Source organism: Chrysemys picta, chromosome 1 (genome assembly GCF_011386835.1).
Source record: "Chrysemys picta bellii isolate R12L10 chromosome 1, ASM1138683v2, whole genome shotgun sequence".
Classification (NCBI taxonomy): Eukaryota; Metazoa; Chordata; order Testudines; family Emydidae; genus Chrysemys; species Chrysemys picta.
In genome coordinates, this window is record NC_088791.1 from 115499537 (window position 1) to 115526102 (window position 26566).

The 26566-nt window shown below is 42.2% G+C and overlaps 1 protein-coding gene across 8 annotated transcripts in view; it reads right to left on the bottom strand.

Moving 5' to 3' along the window:
• Positions 1-26566, bottom strand: part of SLC15A5 (solute carrier family 15 member 5) — a 66144-nt gene that overhangs the window by 18357 nt on the left and 21221 nt on the right. For 5 of the 8 annotated variants that reach the window (XM_005287515.4, XM_065567622.1, XM_065567625.1 and 2 more), the window contains exons 5-7: positions 25907-26127; positions 21905-22091; positions 3550-3738 (exon numbers count right to left, since the gene is read on the bottom strand). In XM_005287515.4, the coding sequence (XP_005287572.2) occupies positions 3550-3738; positions 21905-22091; positions 25907-26127 (597 nt within the window). The remainder of the gene's footprint in view (positions 1-3549; positions 3739-21904; positions 22092-25906; positions 26128-26566) is intronic. The other 3 variants (XM_065567638.1, XM_065567630.1, XM_065567606.1) reach the window with 2 other exon arrangements.

Consider the following 26566-nt stretch of genomic DNA (forward strand, 5'->3'; position numbering starts at 1 on the left):
GGGGCAGCCAAAATTTTTTTTGCTTGGAGCAGCAAAAAACCTAGAGCCAGCCCTGTCGATGGGAGATCCCAATTCCACACTTGGATGCTTGAATCATCACAGAGTACAACTGACACAATACAATCACTGTCCCCATCCTTGATTTGCAAGTCCAAATGAGGGATTTGGAAATCCTATTAAGAATTTAGGTTTTGAACCTGATTTCAGTAAGTGGTGCTTTTACCTTACGCAGGAGTGAAACCAGAATTTGTGGGGAAGGGGAAGGTGACCATATGGTGTGCTGTGTGTATGACAGTACAGTCTGTGGCCTAGTCTTCACTGCCGGAAAAAAAAAAAGGTGTGTTTTTTTTTAATGTGGGGTAACTAACAGAAGGACTATAGGATTGTTTAGTTGTATCATGAGAGAAACCATGAGGTAAATGTCCCTATGCCCATTCCAGGGGTTGACACTGGTGAGTTTACCTCATGGTAAAACTGAAGTTCCGAGTCTTCACTGTGTTTGTTTGTTTTACCTCAGGATAGCTTGCACACATTAGTGACCCCAAGCTAAAAAAGACACTTATTTTAGCAGAGAAGACAAAGCCTAAGAAGTTGTAAAACCAATATCCAGACCACTTGTAATCATTAAGTGCAGATGGAGCTTTCTTTTTGCAAGAGTAGGGGTGTAAAGCACACGTCCTGGACAAATTCAGCTCTGGTAATTGCATTCTGCTTACCTAAATTACTCCTGATGTTTCAATTGCACTCTGTATTCTTCACTTCTCCCACAGTGTTTCTGTGAGCCATTAAACAGCTGCTGCATTCTACCCTAGAGAGACTATTGCATTTCAGTGGTGGGCGAAGTGATCCCCTATATATTCCTTAACTAAGAGACTGTTTGTTATGAGACTCAGTATTCGCAAAGTACTTTGAGACACTTGGACTAGAAATGCTGATATTTTTGCAATGCATCATCAGACATTGCAGATGTGGTAACCCTTTGTTTGACAAAACAGTCACAGTATATAAATTCGCTATTGGCAGATTAACATAGCTAGTGTGAACTAGTTCAGGTTGTTCATTTAGCTCTATTATATTCTTGCTCTCTCTGTTGTTGATTTTTGCTCCCAGGCTGTGTATGTCTTTAGCCATAGCTACCAATCAACATATTTGAAACATGCTTTAAATTTAGCAAATTTTAAAAGATGAAAGTACTGTAACAAGAACGAAATACTCCTTAATAAAAAACAGGTGTCCTTTGTGGGCTTGAAACCACCCCACAAAACTCCTTGGAGATACTGAGTGCTCCTAGAAGGATTTATTATAGGAGTCCTATCTTTCAACTCTCTGTAGATTTTTTTTAAAGAAACAGTGTTAAGAGTTTTTGAGGAATAAAGCCATAGGCAGCCATGGATTTGTTGCAGAAATTTTGTTCCTCCTGAACAGGTTCAGGATTTGAGTTGACCTGGTAACAGGAGGGTAGCTGCTTCAACTAGCAGCCTACATCAGGGTCACATAAGAACAAAGTTCCTATGTTTAGTTGGTGTGGGCAAAATGCTAGGAGCCACAGAGATAAATTTAAAACTTTCAACTGTATCTTAAGTTTAATGCAACCATAATAATATGTTTGTATCTTTAACAGAACTGGAATTGCCTGAATTCACCAGTTTTGTCTTCACTCTGCAGGTGTGCGGTGAGAGTGGCAAAGGGCAGAACTCCATGGGCTGCACTTTATTCATGCTTGGCTTAGAAATATCCAGAGAAGTAGAAGAGTCTCTTAGAAAGCTGATGAAAGAAGTGGATAACAGCCTAACACTACCAGTTACTCCATTAGCTTAAGTGGCATATGTCTGCGTAGTGAATCTAAAGATCCTTAACCCAGCTGATGACCCATGGCAGGGTGTGTGTGCATGTGTGTGTGTTGTTCCACATGATGGAATTTGTTTATTCAGGTTGCTTTTTTTAAAAAGCTTAGGAAATTACACTGTAAAAGAACAGCTATAAATAACGTGACGGTTGCAAAATCAAGCTTTCAAGAGCCTCAGCAACCCTACAAACAGGATACACCAGCAACCTTAATTCCAGCATTTCCTACCTTTTGAGAACTTGACTTTGCAACCTTAATGTTCCTTTAATGTAATGTTTTAAAGGTAACAACAGAACTAGAGGGGTCAGCCTGGGAAAGGGATGCTCACAAAACCCTGTGTTAAAAGGTAACTAACCGATAATTGTGTTAGACAAGATAATAAATAACCCCTCTATTGTATCATGGGAACATCGGCATCAGTGGGAGTCGTAAGGGTCAGCACCTCAAAGCTAGGCCCTCAGATTGAATACCCCAAACCCAAGATGTCCAAAATTTTTGTACCTTTTTTAACATTTGTTTTGGTTTTAAGACTATGATCATCTAATCTAACCTCCGCATATCACAGGCCATAGGATGCTACCAGGCAGTTCCTGCATCAAATCCATATCTCCTAGTTGAGCTAGAGCATATCTTATAGAAAGCCATTCACTCTTGATTTAAAGACTGAGTGATGGAGAACCCACTACATCCCTAGGTAAGTTGCTCCAATGGTTAATTACCCTTACTTTTAGGAACTTGTGCCTTATTTCTAGTTAGAATTTATCTAGTTTAATCTTGTTAAGCCTTTGTCTGCTAGATTAAAGAGCCCTCTATCATCAAAAAATCTTCTCCTCATACAGATACTTATAGACCATGATCAAGTCACCTCTTAACCCTTTCTTTTTTAAGCTAAATAGTGAAGGTCACAATTTTCTGTTACACTTAGCCTGTAACCTAGAAACCACATACACCTGCCTCAGTAAAGTGCTTGAAATGTATGGATGAAGAAGCATTATGTATGTACTAAGCATTACATCCAGGGAAAATTATCTTTTGAGTGAGACCATGACCCTCAGTTCCTAGAAATCTAAGAGTATAAGAATGACAATTCAAACACACAAAATATTCAAGCTATTTCCTACCCCTATGTAAAATGTGAACACTCCTGAAATTGTTTTAGAACAATAAAAACAAGAAGAGAAATATACACAATATATTATTCTTTCTGTGGAATTCACTGCTTGAGAAGGTCATTTAGTCAACTACTGTTAGTGTAAAACAACTGTTTTAAAAGAGCTCTGCATAATTTTTGAAGGCGAACAACATTTGTAGTTATGCAAGCTAAAATAAGAGTAACCAAATCTCATGCTTCTCAGAATAAATTAACTTGCAGAGGGTAGAAAGTCAACATACAAGCGGGAAAGGATGGAGTTTGCCTAGTGCAGTTATTGGCTCCACTGCTCATGAGTGGATTACTAGATTTAATGGTCCAATGGGCTGACCAGGTCTGACAAATTCTAAGTTCCTCCTAATCTCAGAGAACATTATTGTTCACTCTGTAGTACAGCAAAGAACAGAAATTAAGCTCCTTCAGTGCAGGTGATGAATAGGCCTATTCAGAAAACCTGTGGAAGAGAGCCAGGGGTGAGAAATCAGATGCCAGTCATTCTAATTCTTCTTGTGAAGTTAATGTAATTCCCTGTAGGTTGATAAAATGTACTTACAGGTGGGAGTTACCAAAGCTTCAGCCACTCCAAGTAAAATGTACTGAGGAGCCAGATGAAAACAAGGCATGGAGGAAACTGGAAGCACCTGGCCTGACAGAGTCTGTTCCACCTGAGGGAAGTGTTTCCTGTGTATTTCAGAAAAGCCAGCAACCATCACAGACAGAGCCGCAGAGAGATGACCTACAACTGGGTAAATGGACCAAATAGAGAGAGAGGCTTTTTGACAAGAATGAAGTTATAGGATTCCAGTATAGTCAAGTGACATATGTTTGTAATGTATTCTTTACAAAAACATGGTAACAAAATGGAGTTCAGTGAGTTCTTAATTATCCATGCATACAGCACAACACATTTGCACAGCACTTCAGCACATAGATAAGTGTTCTCTGCCCTCAGGAGCTTACAGTCTAAACAAGATAGGGCAAGAGTTGAGCACAGGGATGTCAGCTTTGGGGGTCAGAAACTGTGAGAAAGGAGGCGGCATTTTTTAAAGAAGCATTTTAAGGGAGAGAGAAGATGGTAAGAGGAGGAGGAAAAGGAGACTTTTGAAGGTATGAGGGGTCACATGAGTGAAGGCATAAAGCAGGAGGAGAAAAGGGTGGGAGTAAGGTGAGAAGGCTACAAAGAGCATGAGGAAATTCCCCTGGATGCATTTTACATTGCCAGTAAAAGGGTAATGGTCTGATCAAGGGATGTACCCACATGATCTGTGTCTTATCAGCCCCTTCATTAGATGTGGAAGAGCACAAGACCCAATTAGGACCACTCAGAGCTTTTTTGAAGCTCTTATTAGCAAGGTATCATTAGCAGCTCCATAGTTAAGGTTGCATTTAATTTAATTTGTAAAGGTGGTTTTAACCCCCTTGTCCCTGATTCTGAACTGCAGTACACACTGGCAGACCCCTGGCATCCTCATGAAGCCCCCTCAATTTCAGTAGGGCTCCACATGGGTGCAGAAAATCTATTCAGTAGCTTATGAAGAAGGATATGATTTGGTCACACAGGTCACGGGTTCTGTGACTTTAACAGAGCTCTGTGACTTCTTCAGCTTCAGCCCCAGGCTGCTGAGCTCTGGCTGTCCGCCCTGGGCAGCCAGGCTTTGGCTTCAGCTTCAGCCCCACCATGACATACTCTGATTTTGTACCTTTTCCCCATAACTGTTCCATGAATTTTGCTTAGTTTTACCACAACAAAATTGTATCCATACTTATGAGTTAAGAGTTAAAATATCTTATTTAACATTACAGGACAGGTAACTTTTTTTGGGGGGGCCCTTTAACTAGCTCAGCCTTTTCACACCGTCCCCATACATATTAACTGAGCTTGGCTTGATCTGGGTGAATTCTACTGACCTAATTCTTTTGAAAATACATTTATTAGAGATACACTTTTTGCTATATTGTTTAACATTTTAAGATAAGGTGAGGCTGCAGTACTGGAAAAGAAAAGTAATCTCGTTCTTAAATAACTATTTGTTTTTGTTATAGTGAAGCAGAAGTTTTCATGTGAACCCAGATTCAAGCAATCCCCTTAAGTTTGGTTCTTAACAGAGAGAAAATGGCATAAAAGCTATAATATGGATTTGGAAGTTCACAGCTCTCTAGTTTCTATTTATATCTCAAAGATCTTGATCACAAGAGATCACATGACTACAGTTGCCTCTGAGCATCCAATAATATCACTGGATGACTCATGAACCACTGTTAGATGCTGTTGCAGAAATGATTAAAAGTGGGGTCTGCTTCTCTACTCACCCTCCCGACCTGTGCAAGATGAGTGTAAAGTAGCTATAAAACACTATCCTTCTGACCTGGTGGTGTTTTAAATGCTATGGACTGCAACGTAGGTGTGAGGGATGGTAGCTAGCAACAGTATGTATACCACACATTTATGCTATTGGGTATCTATTGAATAGACAGACAGAAATTGTTGTAACTCCACAAATTTATACTGAGACCCAAATTTTCAGAAGTGACCTCTAATTTTAGGTGCCGAATTTGGGACACCTGCATTTCATAGGTCCTGGGCACCTGCAGCTCTAATTGACTTAATCTGGAATTGTGAAATTTCAATATCTCTGAGAATCAAGCCCTAAAATACCAGAGTTGGCTACAAAAAAATTGTATTTGCTTAGAATTAGGGGTCACTTGTGACAGTTCAGGCCCAAATATCTGAGCTGTGTGGTGGTTCACCTTGGTTTATGAAGCCTCATGGTGTTCTGTATCCCAAAATTGTTCACCACCTGAACTACAATATTCAAAGGGTGGTTGTTTCTGAGACTGTTTAAATTATGCCAAAGTCAAGATTACACCGAAGTTGAGACAAAAGAGATAGAACATTGAAGGTTTTGGTAGCCTCATGACCTAAAATAAAGTCCTTGTGTTGTCTCCTTTCCCCCAGCAAAACTTCTTTCTAACCCCTGCCACCAGTCTGAAGCTTTCTTGCATTTCTAGAACTCGTAATACACTTTTTTAAAAACAAAAACTGCATTCTGGGAAGATTTTATCATTGATTAAGGCCCTGTTAGTGTTTATTAGGAACCTGGATGAATTATTGCTTGAAAATCAATGACAGGAGAGAATTTTATAGCAGATGTATCATGTCAAGGATAGGTATAAAGCCCTCAAGGAGCTTCTTACAATCTATTATGTCAAAAGTTCCCCAAATAAAATGCTGTTAGTTTTGGGCAAGCCACAGAGGATTCAGATAGAAAAATATTACTACTTGGTATTTTATATACAGTGTTTTTCACCCTGGGTATCAAACCACTTCAGAAATATGTATTGTGACAAAGTTCCTCCTCTATCTTGGTGGGTCCTGCACTTATTGGCGGATTTTCTTGCCTCAGAGATTCACCATGTGGGCTGGGGAACAGCCCAGAGACCTTCCCCTCTGGAAGAACCCACAGTCCAGGTCAATTGGGAGGTTTAGGGGGAACCCGGGCCCACCCTCTACTCCGGGTTCCAGCCCAGGGCCCTGTGGACTACAGCTGTCTATAGTGCCTCCTGTAACAGCTGCATGACAGCTACAACTCCCTGGGCTACTTCCCCATGGGCTCCAAACACCTTCCTTATTCTCACCACAGGACCTTCCTCCTGGTGTCTGATAACGCTTGTGCTCCTCAGTCCTCCAGCAGCACACCCTCTCACTCTCAGCTCCTTGCGCCTCTTGCTCCCAGCTCCTCACACTCGCACCACAACCTGAAGTGAGCTCCTTTTAAAACCCAGGTGCCCTAATTAGCCTGCCTTAATTGATTGAAGCAGCTTCTTAATTGGCTCCAGGTGTCCTAATTAGCCTGCCTGCCTTAACTGGTTCTAGTAGGTTCCTGATTACTCTAGTGCAGCCCCTGCTCTGGTCACTCAGGGAACAGAAAACTACTCATCCAGTGACCAGTATATTTGCCCTCTACCAGACTCCTGTACCCCACTGGTCTGGGTCTGTCACATATCCCTCCCCCCTGCTCAACGCCTAGGGGTTGGGCAGCTTGGGACGCCAGACAGTGCACACGTAACAAGCCATCGGTGTTGCCATGACGGCTCCCTGCTCTGTGTTGCACACGGAACTGAAAAAGTTGGAGGGATAAGAACCATCTGATCACCCTTGTGTTCTTCTCCTTGTTCTGCTGCATCCATTGAAGAGGTGCATGGTCGGTCACGAGGACAAATCTGCGCCCGAGCAGGTAGTAGCGCAATGTTTCCATGGCCCATTTTATAGCGAGGCATTCTCTCTCCACCATTGCATATTTTTGTTCCCTTGGAAGGAGTTTCCGACTGAGGTATAGAATTGGGTGTTCCTCCTCCCCAACCATCTGTGATAGAACGGCCCCCAACCCTACTTCCGATGCATCCGTCTGCAGGATAAACTCCTTGGTGAAATCAGGGGCTATCAGTATGGGGTTACTGCAGAGAGCAGTCCGTAGGTCTGTGAATGCTTCCTCTGCTGCGTCAGACCACCTCACCAGATCAGGTCCATGGACTTTCACTAGGTCTGTCAGAGGGCTTGCCCTTGTGGCAAAGTGGGGGATAAATCGTCGGTAATACCCCACCACACCTAGGAACGCCCGGACTTGTTTCTTGTGACTTGGTCGGGGCCAATTTTGGGTGGCCTCTAACTTGTTCACTTGGGGTTTTATCAAACCGTTTCCCACAATGTAGCCAAGATATTTGGCCTCTGTAAATCCTACAGCGCACTTGGCAGGGTTTGCTGTAAGGCCAGCTCGCCAGAAGGTATCGAGGACTGCCTCCACCTTCTCCAGGTGGGTTTCCCAGTCTGGGGTATGAATGACCACATCGTCCAAGTAGACAGCAGCATAACTGTTATGCGGGCGTAATAGCTTGTCCATGAGGTGCTGGAAGGTAGCTGGGGCCCCATGTAGTCCAAAAGGGAGGACAGTATATTGAAAAAGACCCTCTGGTGTAGAGAACGCAGTCTTTTCCTTTGCATCTTCCGCAAGGGGAATCTGCCAGTACCCCTTTGTCAAGTCTAGGGTAGTCAAGTACCGGGCATTACCCAGACGGTCCACTAGCTCATCTATGCGAGGTATGGGGTACGCGTCGAACTGGGATACTTCGTTTAGTCGCCGGAAGTCGTTGCAAAATCTTGTGGTGCCATCAGGTTTGGGCACCAGCACGATTGGGCTGGACCACTGACTGTGGGATTCTTCGATGATCCCCAACTCCAGCATTTTTTTTACTTCTGCTTTGATTTCCTCCCTTTTTGCCGCTGGCACCCGATAGGGCCTCATTGTTACTCTGGCCCCAGGGTTCGTGACGATGTGGTGATATGTCTCGGTTGTTCGACCTGGTTTTGTCGAGAACACATCTTGGTTCCGGAAGATCATCTCAGACACCTCATTCTTCTGGTCTGGTGTTAAATCGGGAGACACTCTCACCTGTTTGGAAGGCTTGTTTTCCTGGGTTAGGTCTTTTTGGACCGTTGTGCATGCTTCTTGTGCATGCCAGGGTTTCAGAAGATTAACGTGATAAATCTGTTCTTGTTTTCTGCGTCCTGGCTGCCGCACCTAGTAGGTTATTTCCCCCACGGGTTCAACCACCTCATAGGGCCCCTGCCATTGGGCCAGAAGCTTGCTTTCTGCCATGGGTACCAACACCATAACCCGATCCCCTGGCTGGAACTGTTGCACTTTTGCCTGGTGATTATAATGGGTTCGCTGGGCCTCCTGTGCCTTCTCCAAATGTTCCCGTACAATAGGGGTAACCTGGGCTATCCGGTCTCGCATCTGCATTACATGCTCTGTTATATTTCTCCCCTCATTGGGTTCCTCTTCCCAGATCTCTTTGGCGATATCTAGTATGCCACGGGGGTGATGCCCGTATAATAACTCGAAGGGGGAAAACCCAGTTGAGGCCTGAGGTACCACCCGGATAGCGAACATAAGGTAGGGTAGTAGGGTGTCCCAATCCTTTCCCAAAAAGATGACTATGAGCCAGACTTAATACAGCGTTCTGGTGTTTTTGAGGTACTAGGATCTGCTGTACCTTCTGCCCCTGTACTGGTGCAACCCGGTATAAGAGATCCTTCTTCATTATGAAGTAGGGTCCTGGCCCCTGGGTTTTTCCTTCCATGGGGACCCCATCTATTTCAGTCACCTCCTTCCTAATGTTGTCATACGTTGGGTCTTCTGCCTGGTCCCATCCAAAATTTCCTCTCCCGGGGCTAATCTGCCCAAGATCTAGGGGCCCAGTTTCTGTTGCCTCTACTGGTTCAGAAGCATTAGGGTGGGGGTCAGACTCAGGTACTTCTCCCTCCTGCATGGCCTCCTTTTCAGCTGCACAGGTCCGCCTACCTACAAAAGCGACCCTCTGGCTTTGGGTCAGTATTTGGGTTCCCAAGGCCTTAGCTGCCCTTCTTTCCCTTTTTGTCTTTCTACCCTGTCTGGGAGTGGAGAACAAATCTGGGGATATTTCAGAGAAGATTGGGGGTTGACAGTCTGCTGTGGATGCCTCATCAATTTTAGGGTCTCCATCTTTCTCCAATCCCCCTACTGGGAGTAAGTTTCCAAACCCTGGGAAGTCCATTCCTATGAGCACCGGGTATGGGAGTTTAGGGACTACCCCTGCTGCTACCTCAGTAGTGTTCCCTTGGATCTTGATTTTTACTGGGCTGGTGGGGTAGTAACTAACTGTCCCATGGACACGTTATCCCCGTACGTTTAGTCTGCAGCAACTGACTACACTTCACGAGCTTCCCTGAGATAAGCGTGTTAGCACTCCCCGAATCAACCAGTGCCGTGGTCCCTACCCCATTTAGTTTCACTGGTCTGGTATACATATGTGGGGTTAGTGAGACCCCCACAAGGTGGATTAGGGAGCATGGATCTGCCCAGTTTCCCAGGTTACACTACATAGGCTCCTCAGCATTGGGACACTGTGCAGCTATGTGTCCCCACTCTCCGCAGGCATAACATCTGTATGGAGCCCTAGGCTCTTGGTTTGGGCAGTCTAACATCACAATCCTCTTCTCCCTCAGTGCTCCGACTCTTTGTGGCCTCTGATGGGCCTTCAGCCTCTCTCTTTTTCCACCTGGGCCCTTCTGGTGGCCCAGTCACCCGAACTTTAGGGCTTGGTGCTGCTAGTTTAACCCAGGGTGCCTCTTCCTTAACTGGTCGGGTCAGCTCCCTCGCTGTCCTTCGCCTCTCTACCAGGGCGACAACCTCGTTATAGGTGGAGGGTTTGTCCTGGCTTACCCAGGCACCAAGGTTTGGTGGTAGTCCCCTCATGTATCGGTCAATGACCAGAACTGCTAGTATCTCTTATTCCTTATTCTCACCACAGGACCTTCCTCCTGGTGTCTGATAACGCTTGTGCTCCTCAGTCCTCTAGCAGCACACACTCTCAGCTCCTTGCACCTCTTGCTCCCAGCTCCTCACACTCTCACCACAAACTGAAGTGAGCTCCTTTTAAAACCCAGGTGCCCTAATTAGCCTGCCTTAATTGATTCTAGCAGCTTCTTCTTAATTGTCTCCAAGTGTCCTAATTAGCCTGCCTGCCTTAACTGGTTCTAGCAGGTTCCTGATTACTCTAGTGCAGCCCCTGCTCTGGTCACTCAGGGAACAGAAAACTACTCATCCAGTGACCAGTATATTTGCCCTCTACCAGACTCCTGTACCCCACTGGTCTGGGTCTGTCACAGTATTTAACATCTGAATACCCTACTATTAGGTATCCAGGACGACTGAAGTTAAGAGACTTGCCCAGGGTCACAAATCTGATAGAGCTAGGAACAGCGAAACCAAGAGAGACCCAGTTTCCACTCATCTCTTCTAGCCACTGGACCTCACTCCCATATCTAAGCCCTTTGCCCCCCTCCCCCCACAAAAAAAGAGGTTTTGGATACTTGGATTTATACTTATAACAGCAGGTTGTCTTGAACCCTTCAGTATTCTTATGATATTTGTCTGAACCCTCTCCAGTTTTTCAGCATACCTCTTGAATTGTTGACACCAAAAATGGGCACTGTATTCCAGTGCCCAATAAAGAGATAATATAGCCACCTTACTTCTACACCATATTCCCCTGTTTATATATCCACAGATCTCATTAATCTTTTTGGCTACAGTGTCACACAGAGAGCTAATGTTCAGCTGATTGGCCACCATGACCCCAAGCCCTTTTTAAAGTTACTGCTTTCCAGGATACAGTTCCATCCGGTAAGTATGGGTAATGTTCTTTGTTCTTAGATGTACAATGTTACATTTGTTAGTATTAAAAACACATAGTATTTGCTTGCACTCAAATTACCAAGTGATGGATACAGCTCTATATCAGTAACTCATCCTCTTCACTATTTACCACTCCCCCAATCTTTCTGCCATCTGCAAACGTTCAGTGAGGACTTGTTGTTTCCTTAGAGGTCATTGATAAAAATGTTAAATAGCATAGTGCCAAGAACCAAACCCTGAACACACCTAGTTAATGATGATTCTGCATTTATGATTATATTTTGACCTTTGAATTAGCCAGTTTTTAAGCCATTTGCTGTGTGCCATTTTGATTTTGTATCATTCTAATTTCTGAATCAAAATATCATGCAGTTCAAGTCAAATGCCTTACAAAGTCGAATACATCAACACTATAACCTTTATTAACCAAACTTGTAATCATATTAAAAAAAGATATCAAGTTAGTTTGACAGGATGTTTTCCATAAACTGATCTTGACTAGCATTAATGTTACCTTCCTTTAATTATTTATAAATGAACTCCTATATCAATTGTTAATTAGCCTGGGATCAATGCCATGCTGATAGCCCTATTGTTATCTGGGTCATTCCATTTACCCTTTTTAAATATTGGAACAACATTAGCTTTCTTCCAATCCTCTTGAACTTCTATAGTATTCCAAAAGTTATTGAAAATCATCACTAATGGTCCAGAAAGCTTCTCAGACAGCTCTTTTAAAATTCCTGGATACAAGTTATCTTGATCTGCTGATTTAAAAATGTCTAGCATCAGCAGCGCTTTTTTTACATCCTCAGTTACTGATGGAATGGAAAGTAATAAATCATCTGGCTTTTCCCCAAATATAAAACAAATATTTATTGAACACTTCTGCTTTTCTATATTATTATTGACAATGCTACCTTTTCTATCTAGAAATGGACATGCACCATTGTTAGGATTTCTCTTATTCCTTATATACTTAAAAATAAAATTATGTCCTTACTTTGCTGGCCAGAATTTGCCTTGTGTCCTTTTGCGTCCCTTAGCAATTTTCTATAATTCCTAACTTCTGGTTTCTAGTCATTACTATCAACGTTTCTTCCATTTGTTATATGTTATTCTTATTATAACTGCTTTCCCTTTCCCCTTAAGCCATTTTTTAAAAGTGTGGCCTTTTTGCTTGAATGTGGCTTTTTGGACATCTAGTAAAATGTTCTTAAGCAATCCCCAATTATCATTTACATTTTTCTGTTTAAATTATTTCTGCCAATTGATTTAGTTCATAGTTGTTTTTAGATTTGTGAAATTGGCCCTTTTAAAGCACCAAGTATATTTATTAATTGTTTGGATTTGATTAAATTTATGTGCAAGCAGAATAAAGTCATGATCACTTGTACCTAAGCTACCACTAATTTTTAGTTCTGTGATCAGTTCCTCTTTATTTATCATGACATAGTCTAATATAAAATCCCCCCCTGTGCTGGATGCAACGCTTCTTGAGTTAGGAAATTGTCATCTATAATTACTTAGAGATTCCAAGGATGGCAGCCTGAGACCTCCTTCACACATCACTCAAGGACTGACTTTATGGTAGGTTAGTGCACACAAGCTTGCTGAGCAGAAACAACCTGCATAGACATCTTGCATCTGAAGAAGTGAGGTTCTTACCCACGAAACCTTGTGCTCCCAATACTTACGTTAGTCTCAAAGGTGCCACAGGACCCTCTGTTGTCCTTTAACCTGCATAGACACTGCTACAGTGCAGTGGAAGTCACAGAGTGTGGCTTAGCATACTGCTCTTTCATGGACAGCTGGAGAGGGTGCTTCTGAAAAATGACCCAACTGGTCAGGGAAATGTTGTGCTCCTACTATGAGGCCAGGGATTAGTTGTGGATAATAAAGGTATTGTTACCAAGAAGACTACTAAAATATGTTTATGTATTGAGTTTTATGAAGAATTGACATGGGGGAGCTGTTCCTCAATGACATTTTTAATCAAGTTTTATCAAAAATATCTATTGAGGTAACAAATAACATAGGTAACAAATTATATGAATTGAATAAAAACAATTAAACATGAACATAGTGCAAATTTAAGACCAATGGAACTATAGCATCGCCAAACTATGGAGTGGTCACAATCTCCTGTAAGTGATGATGTGTTCTTCTCCATCTCCAGGAGGTTGGTGGGGTGGTATTAGTTGTCAACATTTAGCGTGACCACTAGGGGGCATAGAACAAGGAGGTAAGACTGTGTAGGAAATAAAGTCAGTCTTCTTTTGCATTCACCCCAACCACAGGTGAGTCTCTAATCTCTACCTCGTGTCAGAGTGGGATTAAACAAACATCCATAAGATAACAGAACACCCCTACAAAAAGGGGGGAAAGGGAAACAGATAAACATGCCCTCCAGACAAGCCAGAACAGCCAAAAAACTGAACGGAGCTAGGAGAAAAGGCAAAGAAGCCTGAAAAACAGAACCCAGAGAACTCTGTTATAGTGAGTCAAAGCTGCAACAGTGAGTGAGGGTAGAAAAGTGAAGCTAAAGCTGGGGACACAGCAACAACAGTTTGCTCCCTTAAAGGGTCACATCACCTCAATCCACACAGAGGCAAGAAAATAGGGTGTGGGGGTGGAAACGCTATAGTATAGGTAAAGTAGTAGAAGTGGCTACATCTTACCAAGCATTTTTTTAAATACCAACCCCAGCAGAATTTGATTTTCGTCACTCTGAGGGATGGCCTCTCTGGGTAAGCAGATTCCAGATGTTCTGTCAGGCTTCCAGTTTACACCAGCAGTTAGAGGAGAAACAAGTTAATACCTTGCTGTATACAATGGGATCTGTAGAAGAGAATATTATCCCTCCCAGAAGCCTCACAACTGCTCAGATGAAATAGTTCAATACAGTTGAAAAATTGGATAAGTATTTCTTGCCACACTGCAATGTGATTTTTTTGAGCAGGCACAATTTCACTTATACAAGCAAGAGAAGGGGAGTCAGTGAATGATTTCATAAACAGCCCTGCACAACTTAATCCAACGCTGTGGCTATGGGGAGATGAGTGAAGAATTTATCAGAGACAGGCTTACTTGAGGGCTGAGGGACAGCCAACTATCAGAAACACTTCAAAATGATCCTAACCTCACACTAGAGACAGCCAAGAACATAGTCCTCCGAAGTCGATACATAAAGAAGCAAGAAATTCTTCTCAGGAGTAACTTTGAGGAAGAATCCACTGTAGATACCAGAGATATGGGGAGGAAAATCTCTCAGGATGCCCAGAAACCAAACCTACCCAGACCAGTACAAGTACAAAGGGACCCAAAGAGAGTGATTGCTAACATGGAGTAAAGAAAAGGAATACAGCAAGAGCATGAAAGAATGCACATGGTGTGGCAAACCACCTCACAGCAAACAGCTTTGTTCAGCAAGAAACACCAAATGCAGGAAAGGTCTTTAAAAAAAGGGACATTATGCAGCAGTCTGCCAGTCTAAACATATGGTAACAGCTGTCTTTCAAGAACACGACCCAAAAGACACTCCTACTTTAGAGCCGTAGGAGATAACCAAAAAGAACCACCATTGATCATCCACAATTGCCTTGTGAAAATATAAAGCAAACTCCAAAATAGATACAGGCGTTGATATAACAGTGATTTCAGAATAATTTTTCAGTAGGATGAAACCACCAACACCTCAAGAGCTAACAAAAAGATATTGAAAGTCCTAGGACAGTCCCCATTAAATGTGAAAGGAAAATTTTTGGCCACTAACTCAGAAAGAAGACTACATCCAAAGAGGTCTACATTGTAGATGGCCTATGCACTGCGCTACTAGCCACCTACTAATCATAGCCCTAGAACCTGAGATCAGGAAGAGGTTCCCAAAATTATTCCAAGAACTGGGGGAAATGGAGGGAGAAACCACATTAAACTTATACTATTTGCTCTATTGACACCCCCTTCCATTTCTGCCCAGGGTGAAAGAAGAGTCCAGCTGCATAGATCAGATGGGTATAATTTCCAGAATAGACACCCACCTGAATGGTGTGCTTGCATGGTAGTGGTCCCAAAGCCAAATGACAAAGTTTGGAACTGTGTAAACCTTACTAAGTCCAATAAGAATATCTGTAGTAGAGAGCAACATATACTCCTATATGTTGAACACAGTCTTGGACAACTTACTGAAACAGATGGAATATCCAATTTTAAGACATCTGGGTTTTGGCAGATACTACTTGCTGCAGAATCTGCAATGTTAATGATCTTCATTATACCTTTTGGAAAGTTTTATTTCAATAGGCTACCATTTGGAATGCCATCTGCTCCTGAACACTTTCAAACGACAATGTCAACTCCTGGAAGGGGTTTTCTGCCAAATGGATTCTTATCTCATTATTTACTGATTGACCCTACATGACCAACATCTGTTTACAGTCCTGGAAAAACTGGAGAAAGCCGGACTAACACTTAATGACAAGTGCAAATTGTAAAAAGGCAGAATCTCATTTCTAGGCCAGATCATTGATGGGCAAGGATCAGATCAGATCCAGAGAAAGTGCAAGTGATTACCCAGGTAAAGGAGCCTCAAAGTGTCAATGAAGTACGTTGATTCATGGGTATGGTGACACTCCTGGGAAAATTCCTACTTCACCTGGTGGTGAGTTTGAAGCCATTATGAGAATTCATGAATTCCCAAAATGCTTGGTATTGAGGACATTCAGAGAAATAAAGCAAGACCTGAGCAATACACGAGTTTGAGTCCTATGTAAGCCAAATAAAACCACTACAGTTTCAGCTGATGCCTCATCTTATGGGATGGGACAGTCCTCCTTCAGGAACAATCACCACTGTGGTGCCCAGTAGCATATGTCTCATGAGCACTAACCAATACATAGCAGCACTGCACAAACAGCAAAAGCAGCCCTAGCCACTGCATAAGCTTGTGATCATTTCTGATAATAATCCTCAGTTTTCCTCTGGGATCCTGGAGGGTATGTCTACACAGCTCACAGAAGCGACCCTCCCAGCCTCGGTCAACAGACTTGGCTTTGCAGGGCTTGTGCTCTAAAAACAGCTGTGTAGACAGCACTTTGAAGTTGTGGCTCAGGCTGGAGCTTGGCTCTGAAGCATGGGAGTCAGGAGGTGGTCTTGACCTTTGTAACAAAAGGTGCTCCATCACAGCTGTTTGCATCTGCATTGTGTCCTTTTCCAGAGTCAGCTACTCCATTTTGAGCCTTTGTGATTGCTCCAGGAAACCTTTTCTCCACACTTCCCTCTTTGCAGTGCCTCATTCCTTGAACATATCCTTGTGTCCTTTTTTCCCTCCCATCAGAGGTTTGTCAGCCTCTCAGCAGGTGATAAGTCCCCTATATGCATGGAGCAGTGTGTTACAGGTGCTAAAGGGAGTCAGAAAAAAACACAAGTACATACTGTATCACTCCTCGTCTCCAGGCTGACAATGATAAAATATTGCTTTTCCTCGCAATTTTGGAACGTGGAATTCTCTTCCCACTCTGGCTCATTTTGAGATGGTAAGACATTTTCCAAATTACTTCCCTCTTGTATAGGACCCTTTAAAAATACTGGCTGGGTGGGTGAAGGGGTCAGCAAAGGGCAGATTGTTAATTTCAAGTGCACCTCTGCTGGCTGTCCTTCTGTTGGTGGATGTTACCTTCAGGCAGGTCCCCAGGAGACATAGAAGAGACTCGTTCAGAAAGGCAATGGGCAAACCCAGAAGATATGCAGTGCTGGCCTTGACCAGGATGATGTCCCTCCCAGCTAGTGCAGGAGTAGAAGGGAAACACTAGTTATATAAGCAGTCTTGAGAGAACTACTTTGCCTTGCAATGTGCATGTCAAAATAGGGCTCTGGTTTTGACTTAAATTCTCTTTTATGACACTCACAAATCAGCATAAAGTATACTGCAAAATAAATAGAATCCTGCAATAATTGCTCTAATGCCAAGGCTTTCTGATAACCATGAATGCCTTAAAACTCCCCATGCATTTACTTCAAAATTTCAAGTTGGCTAAAAGCGGAGGCCACTAATGGCACTGTGAGCCAAGCACAAGGGATGATGCTGTGGATGACGGGGGAGGAAAGGAGAGCATCTCAGGAAGGGGGAAAATGAAGCAGCAAGTGTTGCTGATGGCTGTGGGATTTAATACTCCAAGGAAATAAAACATTCTCTCTTTAAATCTGTGGCACAAATGCCATTTTGAGCAAGTTGCAGGTTGAAGGGGTTAAAAGTCCAGCAGAAAGAGAGAGGCTACTGGTGTTGCCTAACATGGCGGTAGACAGCTGCTTTACCCAGAAAAAAAGTTGTTTGAATTCCTCTGTATTGTTGTATTGTAATACGGCACACAATAATTAGTGGTACAACTCCCATCCACTGCATTTTCAGGTTGGCTGCTGGTAGAGCTTTCTTCAACAGCAGTTTCAGTATGGCTGGCCACATGGAATTCTTGTATAATCTCTGAATCTGCTGTGTCGTACTGTTCTTGGGTGCCCAGAAAAATCTCCTCCTGATCAGACCTCCTCCTACACATGGGGTCAAGGGCCCTTTCCATATTGTCTTGGAAACTTTGTGGAAAACTATCCATCATATCATTCTTAGGTGTGGTGGTAGCACTGCTTGTAAAAATGAGGTCCAGGTCCTTGTAGTATGGGTGGGTAGTGGGAGCATTACTAGAGGCCCCACTCTTGTTCCTTGCTTTTGGGTACTTCTCCTGGAGCTCCTTTGCTTAGACTTGGCACTGAAACCAGCTCTGGGAGCATGCCCTCTCTTCATTTGTTCTGACTGTGTCCTGATGAGGTTTGTATTCCAATAACTTCATCGGATGGGACTAGCTCTCCAAAAAGGTCAATCAAGTCCAGGAGCTCTGCAGCGGTCTGTAGGGAAGCATGGATGCTTTAATGGGTTTGTGACCTTACCACTACCTGGTATTGCAACGGGGCACTTCTGACTGCATGCCATCATTTAAAGGGAGAGAGAATATCTGGCCAAGATGACCCCGAAGCAGTGGATGGTACAGAGAGAGGCCAATCCAGGTGTGGGATAGCAGTTGTAGTACTGCCAGAAATAGCGTAGTTAGGAATTGGATGTAGTGGTAGACTTGGCTGCATAAATAGGGAAATATTAAGTAGCAGCAAGGAGGTAATATTATCTTTGTATTTGGCACAGGTGTGACTGCTGTCCAGTTCTGGTGTCCACAATACAAGAAAGAAGTTGAAAAATTGGAGATGGTTCAGAGAAGAGCCATAAGAATGATCAAAGGATTAGAAAACAAAATCTGCCTTATAGTGACAGACTCAAGGAGCTCAATTTATTTAGCTTAACAAAGAGAATGTGATTTGATCACAGTCTAAGTACGTACATGGGGAACACATATTTGATAAAGAGCTCTTCAGTCTAGCAGGCAAATGCTGGAAGTATGAAGTTAGACAAATTCAGACTGGGACAGTTGAGGGTAACTAGGTATTGGGACAACTTACCAAGGGTTGTGGGGATTGTTCATCACTGGCAATTTTAAAATCAAGATTAGTAATATTTTCTAAGAGATCTGTTCTAGTTCAAAGAGAAATTCATTGAGAGAAGTCCTACAGCCAGTGTTATGCAGGAGGTCAGACTAGATGATCACTGTGGTCCCTTCTGGCCTTAGAATTGATTAATGTGTAGCACGAACCATGACATGAACAAATGGTGAAGTAGAGTTACTCCTGTTCCAAAGGGGATTAATTACTGTGACCTAAAATGTTGAATAATTCACTTTTAAAAAAATGCTGTGTGTGGACGCAAGGCACTTGAAGGTGAATAAACTTAAATTAATGCGATGTATGATCCCTGTGTAACCATGCCCTTAGGGACAGAATAGCAGGGCTTTAGCGGAGGTTTTTCCAAGAGAAGGTCCCCTGAGTGCAGTTTGTGATCTTCGTTCAAAGGAACAGAACTTGTGTACATCCTGTAAACAAATTGCACTTATATCTTGATTCTGCCTCACCTATTTTCCAGTGGAAAAACCTTTGCCTGCAAAATTAAAGAATCCTCTACCAGAAATCTCTAAGAACCCTAAAGTGTGTTATTACCTGGCAAAGAGACAACATTTCCTACCTCTAGTTGAGCCTGAAATGCATTAAATATCAACCTAACCTAGGAATTACCATGCAGTCCATCTAATCTAGTCTCTTATCTGCAACAGCAGCCAATTCCAGTTGCTTCAGAGGAAGATGCAAGAAATCCTACAGTAAGCAATTATGGAATAGAGAAAGTTTATTCCTAACTCCCTTTTATATCCTGCAGCAAAAGGATTAATATCACCTTATTTTAAAAAATCCTTATTGTACATCTGGATATTATCATTATCCACATATATGGCCATTTCTTTTTTGAATCCTTGTCACTTTATTGAATCAAAAAATATAATAATTCCACAAATATGAGAAATAATCTTAAAGAAGTTGACTGAATACATGCACATCTCAGAGAGAGGTTCAGGTTCAGAATAAGTTTGGGGCTAAGATTTACGTTCGCTAATTTTTCATATCAGTTCAATCATCCCTAATTTATAAAAAGAAAACAATGTTTTTGGAAGATCTAATATAGTCTATTGCAGGGGTCGGCAACGTTCGGCACGCGGCTCGCCAGGGTAAGCACCCTGGCAGGCCGGGCCAGTTTATTTACCTGCTGACGCAGCAGGTTCGGCCAATCGCGGCCCCCACTGGCCACGGTTCGCCGTCCCGGGCCAATGGGGGCGGCGAGAAGCGGCGCAGGCGAGCAATGTATTGGATTAATAATGCATAGTTTATATTATTTATGCAGTTACATCTTTAAAGATTTTTAGTCTTTAGCCAGGTTCTTTGATATAAACCTGATCATGAATAAGGAATGTAGTAGGTTAATGTTTTCTTGTAACTTTGTCTTAATTTTTTTTTTTTAAAGTTTCTCTAATATCACTGTTATTGGGTTTCTTTTTTGTTATGAAATTTGCATTTGAATGCATTAGGACCTGGCTTAAAACCAACAGCCTATTTACACTTTCAATTTTGCTCCTGCAAATAATTGTGAACCTAATTAACTTCTGGCACAAAATGCTGGCACTTTCAGCTCTAGCAGATTTGCAGGTGCAATCATGAGTTAGATATCTAACAGCCATCGCTTGCACACACAGTTAATTGCACCTCAAGTTATTTGTGGGCACAAAATGGGAGGCTATTTTTAAAAATGGAACCATTAAGAATAAGCCACCTCATGTATTCTGCTGCAGTAAAGAACAATAAGATAGTACCCTAGCACCCATTTGGAATTTCCATGGTTTTAAGGAAAACATTATTATCTGAATGTACTTTTTGTGGTTTAATTTAGATGTTTTTTGAAAACCAGGGTTAATTGCCACCTGCTGGGTTATATGCTTCTAGTGTGTGTAAGACTTAATAACAGCCTTAATTGGTCTAACTTTAGTCAGATTAATACTTCTGCATTTCAGCACTGACTGTGCTCCATGCCACAGGGCACTGAATTAATACAGAAGAGGAAATACTGGTTTATGAACAGTTTTGTCTCAAAAGTTTACACTGCAGGGTGGATGATAAAATAAACAGGAATAGAGTTCGCTTTGTCTAGAAATCCTTGTGACTGGAGACAGATTTAAATAAATAATGGGTGAACATTGTTCTTCTCAGATATGAACTGGCAAGGGATGAGTTCCAAATTTACAAAATGTGTCTCTAGATGTGAAATGCCCCAACATTTTGGGAGAGATTTAGAATCATGGTTATTGCTTGACCTCTTACAGAAATAGTGCCTACTGGGAAATTCATATTTTGATCCAGATTTAGACTGGAGAAGGTAGCCGAGACACTAGGTCTGATAAGCTCTGACTCTCAATTGGACTGCCCCAGGGACCCAAACAAGAACTGCTGTTGCTCACTTTGAACTGTAATTGTTAAAGACTCTGTACCTAGGGCATCTGCAAACTTTTCCTTTCCTACCAGCCCCAGTAAAATACCTTTTCACTTAGGCATTTGTCTGAGTGGTTATTGGGCCCCACCAGGGCTATTGCCTACAAGGCCTAGCGGCTGAAGCACCTACACTGGTTGCCTCTGAGTGGTGTACACCGAGCACATGACTGGCACCCAAGGACTTTGGTGTGTTCTAGCACTGCGCAGCCACAACAAATACACATTTGTAAATGTTTCATGGTTATATTTACAGAGGGTAAAGACAAGACACAACTTTTCATACTTGGAAAACCAGGCATTATAGGAATCAAACTGGAACTAGCAGAAACCTTTTAGGTGGTTAGCAAATTCTCACCCAAGGACTCAGGTCTGTCCCTCTAGTACATCCTTGAGTGGTTTGTCTCAAAACTTTGTCTGTTTTTAGTGGCTCAAGGCAAAATGATTTCCCCCAACCTGTCTCTAAATGGAGGTGGAGATCTTTTCTTAATCACCAGCGTGTTTCCTTGGCTCAGTTACAACCAATCATTTCAAGTAGTATCCATCCTGGGGACAACCCCAAAACAGTTGGTTTTCCATCTCAGCGTTCATAATTTCACATACGCTGATAGCGTCACCCAGCAAGTGCACCCTTCTTATCCATCAGCTAATTTAGTATTTCAATCAGGAATGAAATGCAGATGAAGACCCTATACATATGTATTTCATACTCACTAATGTAAACTGTTGGAGAGCGTCTGCCTCTCTTGGAACTCAATAGATGAGTGTTGATGCATTCCAAAACAGGAGCAAGGATTAATAAGGGTATGATGCTTATCACATTCATTGCTGCAATTGGCAAGAGAAATCCATTCAAATTCAAGTCGGAATTCATGGTCTGGAGATAATATCCTGAAGGAATCTGCATTGGGGAAAAACCCTGTTTATTAGTATACTAGTTTTAGGCTTTTTTTGAAGGGACAAAATTCTAATATATTTGGAAACCTTTTCCAAATGGATCTTGTTCCATCTTCTCTTCTCCAAGTTGAAATGCTACTTGCAGATCTGTTACTAGACTCTCAAAGAGAAGGCCCATCCATAACAAAATTAATCAATTATCTGCCTGCTGTTGTGATGCTGTCATCATCATCCTCTGTTGAGAGCTAAATTTTTACCTCTGTTTCAATTGCCCCTCAGTATAACAGGATCAGCAAATATTACCATTGAGTATCAGCTTCTTTGTCTATCCTTCATTAAAGTGATTGATTGAACTCATAGCAGTAACTCTGAAAGAAGTTTTAGTTGCTCCTTATACTGCAGGAAAACAATTTTTTTAATAGAATTGTTCAGCCACAAACCTCCCATAGGAAAGTGAGACATGAACTTATTTTACAGAAAGACAGCAGTAATTTTTTAGATACCCATGTCAGCAAGTCATATCTAACATATGCACCAGTATGATGTACAGGATGAATATTTGGCCATGCTCTTTAGAACCAGACTAACACTTGCAAAACTTGATTGATAAGCATAACAGTAATAAACAGCATTTCTCTGTATTTCTAGGTCAGTAAATGAAGAGAGAAACTGATAATTGGAAGGAGAGAGGCCCACTAGTGCCAGTCCCCCAAGTCCAGTGAAATCAAAGTAGATTTATAGGATCCGATCGGTGTATCCCACCACAACAGGGGACAGTTTGTATTTCTTTTGTATCTTACAATGAAGGTCTATCTAGGTGTAGCGCCCCCTCTCCATCCGGTTACCTTCTTTAATGCCAATCTGCTTACAGGTTTTGATGGACAGGTTTGGGTTCTTCTGGATCCCGCCACCCACTCAGCAGGGTGTATCTTCTTTATCTTTTCCTATGAATTTATTTGGTGGTGCCTCCACCCTCGCTCTTTCCTGGCAGGGTCAGCAGGGCAGGTTGGGAGGAAAATTCTAACCACAGAGTAATTCCCCACTTATTTGCTAGATAGTTGGAGACTTCCAAGAAATAACACAAACACATACAATATATTCAACACAGTAATTATATTAAATAGGAGACAAATCTAACATAACAGGGTAAAACACTATTTTTAGGTTCACCCGTGCCCACGCTGCTAATACCTGTGATTTTCCCCAGTCATGTGACTTGGTGTAGCAAATGTAAGATTAGTGTCCCATTGGTACGCATTCTTTGTTGGAGCCTTTGATGACCTATAACCACAAAATTCTTCTCTGCAGTGGTTTAGCAGTGTGGCTGATGGGGTTCAGTACAGCCCAAAGGACTCAAGTGGGAGAAGGTGGTAAATCCCTCCAGAGGTTTAATATGCAGCAGGTTATAAAATCCCCAAACCCTCACTCCCTGGCTTGAGGACACAGTTCAGGGGGTCCCCAAAACAAATTCCCTGACCGACTAACTAAAAGATGGTGCACTCACAAACTCCACGAATGATCCTTAGGTTTGGAGATGACGCTGGACTCCTCAGTCACTGCAGAGGGGCTGATCTCTGCTGGCTGGGATCCTCTTCAGGCAGGAATCAGGCTGCTTCGGTCCCAGGATTTCCCCTCACCACAAAGGGGTACAGGGCTCAAGGTGCAGATTACACAACTGTACTAAATTCCAAACTGTAGTCTCCTAGCCAAGTGTCCAGACACACACACACAGCAGGCAACAGCCCTGAACTAGCGGACAGAGCAGAGCTGACCATGTGGTGACTGGTCTCACCTCGGGAGCTGGAGGGCTAACTCAGCCTGGCTGGGGAAGTTTCTATAAACATTGATGAATTAAGCCTCTCAATCCCTACATGCAGCAGGGAAGTGTCATTATACAGACTGATAGGGAGAGAGAGATAGGTGACTTGCCCAGGTCACACAGAACAGCTGGGTATAGAACCCAGATCTCTTGATGCCTACCCCTGTATCTTTACCACAAGTCTATGCCTTCTACTCCTGCTAACTCTCCAGAATAAGATGAAACTCTCAGTAAACCCAGTTATCTGCTGATGGACCCAATGTAAATCAATTCAATTAAATGCATTTGAGCAAGAATCTCTGATTTGACAAATGTATGAAACTAATGTTATTTACATTAGCTTTGTTTTCCATAATGCTTTCAGATGAGACATAAAACTGAGGTCTGGAGCACTTACACAGAGGACCCCATGGTGCTTCTCATAACATCATCATGTTAATCTTAGTTTCCTGGGGAAATTCCAACTCCGATAATTACTTTCCAATTACTTAAGCCTCTTGCTGCTTCAGTTAGATCTAGTATTCAATTGCTGTCCTAAATTGTTGTTCAGTGTTGTTAGGCATTCCTAAAACAGTTGAGTTGCTATGTTTTCACCTTTAAGGTGTCTGCAAGTCAGTGGTGGACAAAATGATTCCAGTTTGTTCAGGACTTTTAGGGTTATTCAGAATGTTAAATCTCTTTAAAAAAAAAAAAGATTTTCCACTGCTCATCTCCAGAGGAGGATACAAACTATGCAAAAACTTAAGGTGAACAAAGAAATGGTGGCTGACCTCAGAATGGTTGCCACACAACTTATAGACCTCTGGTTTCTGTTACCAATTGCACATGAAAATCGATGTTATTAATAGGCATAACATTATCAGCAGGAATCACGGGCACACAGATCTGTTCATAATATAGAGAAAACGCTATTCATCTTTACAGAAGCAATATTAATCGATTGCCTAATCAAAGAAAAGGCTCAAGCCTTGAAATCATTGCTTCCTCTGCCTCAAGTGCAAAAATCATCCCCTTCAAAATTTTTGACTCCCTTTTCAAATACATGCCTGAATATTCTGACTATAATCAATGTCAATAGAGGTTCATTGTCACCTTGTAGTGGCTAGTAATGTCAAGTGTCAACATCAACTTTTTTATTTTTAGGAAAAGGCTGTCTCAGGAATGACTGTCAATAGTAGCAGTATAATTAAGATATGGTATTTTAAGATTTTTTTTCCTCAAGCAGCCTAGCACTGTGCACTAATTTTAGCACCAATCAGTGGAAGTGCAGTACAAAGCCTGCTCAGTAACATAGAGCTAAGCAGGTTGCAACAGGGTAAACTACCTTGAAAACTTTTGCTTAACCTGGAACATCCAGTCAAAAAATCATGTCTACCTAAGTAGATCTGCATGACACTTTCACATTTATACAGCACCTCTTCCCCAGAAGCAGAGAGACCCCTACACAGGCTGTGAAAGGATCACTTTATCCACCACTGAAATACACCCACCTCTGGGGCGGGACACACCAGCAACACATCCCCTCCAGCGCAGTATAAAGAGTATACAACTAGGACTACAGAGAGAGTCTGCGGTGGAAAATATCACATGAATTACAATTTGTTGAGGAAATTGGAGATAATGGTATTTCTAACGAGCACTGGTATTCTGTCTTTAATAACCACAAGTGCGTAGGTCCTCACCTGAATCACAGCAACTCCAGCAGCAGAGCACCTTAGCACTGGGTACTGGAACAATAATGATTCAAAGAAAAAAGTAGCACGTACTGGTCTTCCTGTGTCACCTGAGGCTCTCTCCCAAGTGCTGACCAAGCCAATCATCCTTAGTTTATGAGAGCCAATGTGACCATAGCCTGGTAAGTTTTAGTAAATCAATACTAATGTACTGGTAAAGCAGCTGTTGAAGACCATACCAAGAAACTAGATATACAATTGTATTAAATATATTTCATCATATTTTAATAATCATGGGAATTTAGGATTAAAAGCTCATTTACTCACCTGAATGATGCACATTCTATATAGAATTTGAAAGGCAAAGAGCGGAAAGAGCCTGACAAGCAACTTAGTGCTTTCCACATGAGTCTCACTGTACCAGCCACCATAGTTTTCCTTGGCAAGATCTAACCAGCTTGTCACATCTCCACGAAGGTGGCGGTATCTCACACAGCACATTCTCAGTGCATGAGCAACTACCCCACAGGTGGTCAGCTGGGAACTACCTGCGAATGATCAGAGACATCATGCATCAGTACATTTTACTTGCTGCCAAACTGAAGACAAGCCAAATGGCTTTTGGAACAAAATACAACTGGGTATGATTTATCTTGGTCATTTCCAAAGGATGTAGCAGACCAGATTTGTTCCAATGCATTCATCTTTACAAGACAACTTGAACATATAGGGCCAAGTCTGGTTGCAGCATCCACCCTAAACTGCCCTACTGAAGGTACACAGGTTGTGGCCTTGTCTTCAGTAGGAAGAATGATTTTTTTTTTAAATACCCATTAACACTTTGGAATGATTTATTGTTATGGCTGAGCAGGTACTATATTAATATTTTCCTTTGAATGTGTTTTGTATTGATTTGATCTTGGTCGTTTTCCATTCAAGCCAGTAGTGAGCTATTGTATGCCCGCCAACAATACTGTCAATGAAAGA